The 4,598-nt window shown below is 57.5% G+C and overlaps 1 protein-coding gene across 1 annotated transcript; it reads right to left on the minus strand.

Moving 5' to 3' along the window:
• Positions 1-431: 431 nt before the first annotated feature.
• On the minus strand, positions 432-2,141 carry LBRM_13_1280 (conserved hypothetical protein; the record flags this gene model as incomplete). The annotated part of the gene is made up of 1 exon (XM_003722917.1): positions 432-2,141. One exon carries the CDS (start codon positions 2,139-2,141, stop codon positions 432-434), a length of 1,710 nt encoding a protein of 569 aa, XP_003722965.1.
• Positions 2,142-4,598: the final 2,457 nt, after the last annotated feature.

A 4,598-nucleotide genomic window follows, 5' to 3' on the forward strand; every position in this document is an offset into this window, starting at 1 on the left:
CAGCACAGGAGATAGACAAGAGGTAATATGATCATCCCAAATTCGGAGGAGGATAGTCACATATAGAAGACACTCAACATTAGTCTTCAATAAAACACACTTCGTCTAGATAAATGAGAATGAAATAGCGAAAACTGATTATGTAATTGAAGATCAATAACTTAAGGGCAGAAGAAGTCCTACGCCGCAGAATGCGCACGATACTTTTATATAAAAGAGGGCCCAATAAATGTCCATGTAGCAATCAATGTGACATGCACACATCTCTAGATACACACCACTGGAGGCGAAAGTTAAACAACTAAATTAAAGACATCTTAACAACCAGTATGGGGAAGAACAAAAAGCGACACCATTTGCCCCAATCAAAAATTCAAGGGGGGCCCACAAAAAGAGAGAACTGCAAAGCCAGGAGCAGCAGGTCCAAGTTATTATCGTACAAGGGGGATTAGAGGAAAGAGACCAAGTCCTTGCCCCTTGGACGGGTCAAGGAGTTTCGGTTTGATGCCAGCACTCGTATTCTTGTCCATGTTGCCGCCCATCTTGTTGTAACCAGCGTCTATGTCTGCTTCGAGGTGTTCCTTGAGGTTGTTCACCTCCATCATCACGAGCTGGTCCACACACCGGCGCAGGTCCTGCATAACGCCGCGGGGGCCATCCATCAACTCTCGCCTCAGCAATGCTTCATCATAGGGCTGATCAAGGTCGCCCTTCTCGACGCGGGTGCGCTGAAAGTGCTCTATCCACAGCGTGTTGTGTCGTTCTGCAGTGGAGGAGACATGGTCGAGGAAGACGCTGGGGGGTGCGGCGGGCAAGGCGGTAGCTGCAGCATCGCCATCGCCTCGGCGGCGAGAGGACTGACGGCGGTCGGTCTTCGTACCAGTGATGACGACTTCGTCACCGTCGGGTGCATGAGATGCCGAACGACCACTGTGCCCTATCGCGGCAAGGCTTGCCTGTTTACCACTGCTCGCTTCGGCTCCACCAGAAAAACTAGCCAAACCGTTCTTGCGAGTACGGCGGCCGAGCAGTGCCAATGTACCTCCATCCTCCACTGCCGGGATGTCCATAACGCCGTCCTTCGCCCTCCCGTCAAGGTGCGCGTAGGCCATGTGCATCAACATTTCGTCAAGCATCACCTCAAGCGTCTTGGGCCCTTCCTGACGCTTCAACTGACGACTCATTTCAAGCGTCTTCTGCATCAGCTCTGCCTGGTTCACTCGCTGCTGCGCCTTTCGATCGTCGTGGCGGACGCCAGCAGCAACCCTCGCCGCGTCACTGCGGATGGCCGCCGTGCTGGTCATCCCCAGCAGCTCCTGCTCCTGCTGGTACCGCGCCTTGGCACGCTTCTGCTGAAGATAGCCGAGAGCCACTTTCTGTACGATGGTCGCCGCCCGATCCTTGCCTGTCAGAGACTGCAGTGCTGCTCCGTGCATGGCAGCGTACTGCTGCTGGCGAAAGAGCTGCAGTTGTATCGTTGATCGTTGCCGAGCTTGGCGACCGCGCTCAGCGAGCTGCACGATGCGCACCGCTTCCTCGACAGGCATCGGCGCTGACTTGTCATCTGCCATTGTCGCTACCTTCGCGGTGGTGGCAAACGGTGGCAGTGCTTTGGTGGGGTCCTCAGCGAAGAGAGCCGCGCTGTGCGCAGCTGCCGCGAGCGCCACCGGCGCCACCTCAGACTCTGTTTCCTTGTAGTGCTGCTGCAGAGACATGACGTACGCTCGATCCTGCAGCAGAGCTTCGTGGCGGTCCTCGAGGAGGTAGGTTGGCAGCGGCGGCTCCAGTTCCGCTGGGGACAGCTTCATCTCTTCCAGAGTGTCGTCCAGCGCCACGTAGTCGCCGCAGTGCTCGACAATACTGTAGCGAGCCTCAAGCATGCGTCCGAGACAGCTGTCGAGTAAAGTGCGCACATCGCAGCGGCGCTGTGGCTGGAGCTCCATGTCATGAATCACGGCGAGCTGCCGCGCCAGCCGCAAGTACCGCACGTAGAGGGCGAGCCAGTACTGCGCATAGTAGGCTTGCCGTGTTTTGGCGTCTTCAGGGATGCGCAGGGCGCCAACGTACACATCCTCGCGCTGTAACTCCGTCAGGTCTGCCAGGATCTGCTGGTACTGCTGCTGATAAGAGAGCGTGGACATGTTGCCATTCGCTGTTGCTATTGCGGGAAGAACCTAGGTCCTGTTACACTCTGCCTCTCCCTGTGTGTTAGCTCTGTTTGTGTCTTAGCTCAGTCACACACGCACACAGCTGAGAAAGCCCAGCTCGTTTCTTATCCTTGCTTGGTAGCACAGACCGCTACCTCTCAACTCGCGATAGCTGAGAAGAGGGGTGAAAGAGAGACAGGAGAGGACGGGGTGAGAGGCAATGCGCAGCCTCAGGCCCTTCAGAAAGGGCCAACCGAAACGAGAAACTCTTTGACACTCTTTTCTTTTTGTTTGTTTGTTTGTGCTCGCGCCTTACTGGTGTGGTGGTCGACAGGCTACTTCAGAAACGCACTCACGTCCTGATGTAGACGAAAGTTTTCCGTTCCACGTCAGTATGATAAGGAGAGAGAAAGAAAGAGGGGTGGTGGAGATGAAAGGTGGAAGAGGAGTGAGTTACATCAAGGCCATGGACGGGTTAGCGTATTCACCTCAATGAAGGCGACTGCTGCGGTGTGCTGTCACTGTGCCACTTGCGCGCGAGGGCACACTGGTAAGAAACGCGTTTGGGTTCTACAATCGAACAGATACGAAGATACGTTATGCTTGTGCACTAACAAGAGTGCGGGGTCGCGTATTCTTCCAGCTTCCTGTCCTACCGGGTGGAAACATCAAGAGGGAGGGTGGCTGGCTGGGGCAGGGGTGCCATGACGGCACTGCCCAGCGAAAAGCAAGATGAAAAAGATACCATCAAGTCGCTGCGGCCCTTCGTTGAGAGCCATCCAAAGCATAAGTAGCACGGAAAACTAAATTCATCAGTTCGCTTGCAATGAGCAAAGAACAAAAAAAACTCGATCGCCCGCTGACCGCCCTCGTACTGTCCCCTGCGCCTCACCGCCTCACCCACCACCCCCTCCCTCTCCAAAGAAAAAAAAAAAAGAACAGCGCGTCGTGTGGATGACACACACACATATGACATTTCCACAGCAACTGGGGCGCTCGTTTGCTGACTCGGAAAAGAGAGAGAAAGAGCTCGGGTGGTGGGGGGGGGGGGGCGCGTTGGTCACCAGTACTACAAAAGGCTTGCCATCCCATACTATCTACCTACGTAAATCACAGAGCGGCACGGTAAGAAAGGCACGCGCACACACGCGCGGCAACAATGAGAGGGGGAGGGGAGCTACAAAAACCGAGAGAACGCGGCACGGCCTCGACAACGAACGCACGCGAGAAGAACCCCGGAAAAAAGGGGCGGCTGAGGCAACAGACGCACACGCACGCACACTCACAAGCAAGTCGTCGATGCATGAGCGCAGCGAAAAGGGCAAAGACAAATCCTGTGCATGCGGGCGTGTCTGTCGCTCTGCGTGTGTCTGCGCCGCAGTGCCCCGACCCCCTCCTTGACCTGGACGGGGGCGAAAGACCAACAACAAAGAGAGGGCGCACCGCACACCATCGCTGTCTGGAGCGCGCCGAGTCCTCACCGGCGGTACGAGTCTCACATACGACTCATGGGAAGGATCGCACAAACACACCTTTTTTATTGGCTCCCCGCGTGCCCACCCGCTGCCAGGCAGCACACGAGCCCAGCCCACCACGCGGCCCCCCTCGGCCTGTCACAGGGCCATCGCCAGGTGCGCGGCAGCGGTGGGCCCGCGCTGCAGAAAGGCGCACGCCCAGTGGCCGGCGAGCACGGCTCCTGCCTCGCGCTCTGCCCACCCGCCGCCTCGCGGCCGCGACTACCATATGCCGACCGCCACCCGGCACGTCCCTCGGGGTGGCCCAGGCTCGCCACACCAAGTAGGCAGCAGGGGCCAGACGAGATACGCTCCAGTCGCCTTGGCGCTTCGCCCCATCATGTGATGGGCACAGGCGTGCTCACTGCTGCAGGTCGCTCCCGCGCAACGCTATCCAGCACCCGACGGCTGGCATCTGTAGCGGCGCATCGCTCTGCCCTCCCCACGTCGCGTAGGTGCGCGACTCTGTCACCACATGAAGTGGCTCGGCATTGGCAGGTGTGCGGGCAACTGGGCTTCCCCGCAAGAGAGTGGTGTGATGTGGACCCGCGGTAGACCACGCGCTGAGGTGGTCGGCATCTCCCTTCCTCCTCATGAGGAAGTCCGCAGAGGACATTCGAACCACGCAAAAGAAAAAAAAGAAAAGAAACGAAAGATGAAAAATGCGTCTTCCTCTCGGAGGGCGGGGGCGGGGCCCTTAATTTTTCTCTTTTTTTTGTGTGTGTGCGGCGTTTGTTTGTCGTTTTCTCGGTGCGCCTCTGTGCGTGCGTGCGTGCCTGTGCGTGTCTCCGTTGTCCCCCGCGCTGCTGTTCTTCGCGCAGACGCGGAGTAGTTCGCCCAAAGTTGGCGTCTGTCTTGCCCTGCAGAGCGGGCTCGTGCGCTGTGCGTCTCCGACACTCTGTGCCGGAAGATCGCGTGCAGTTCTGCGAGAAAAAGG

This window comes from Leishmania braziliensis, chromosome 13 (genome assembly GCF_000002845.2).
Source record: "Leishmania braziliensis MHOM/BR/75/M2904 complete genome, chromosome 13".
Taxonomy (NCBI): Eukaryota; Euglenozoa; class Kinetoplastea; order Trypanosomatida; family Trypanosomatidae; genus Leishmania; species Leishmania braziliensis.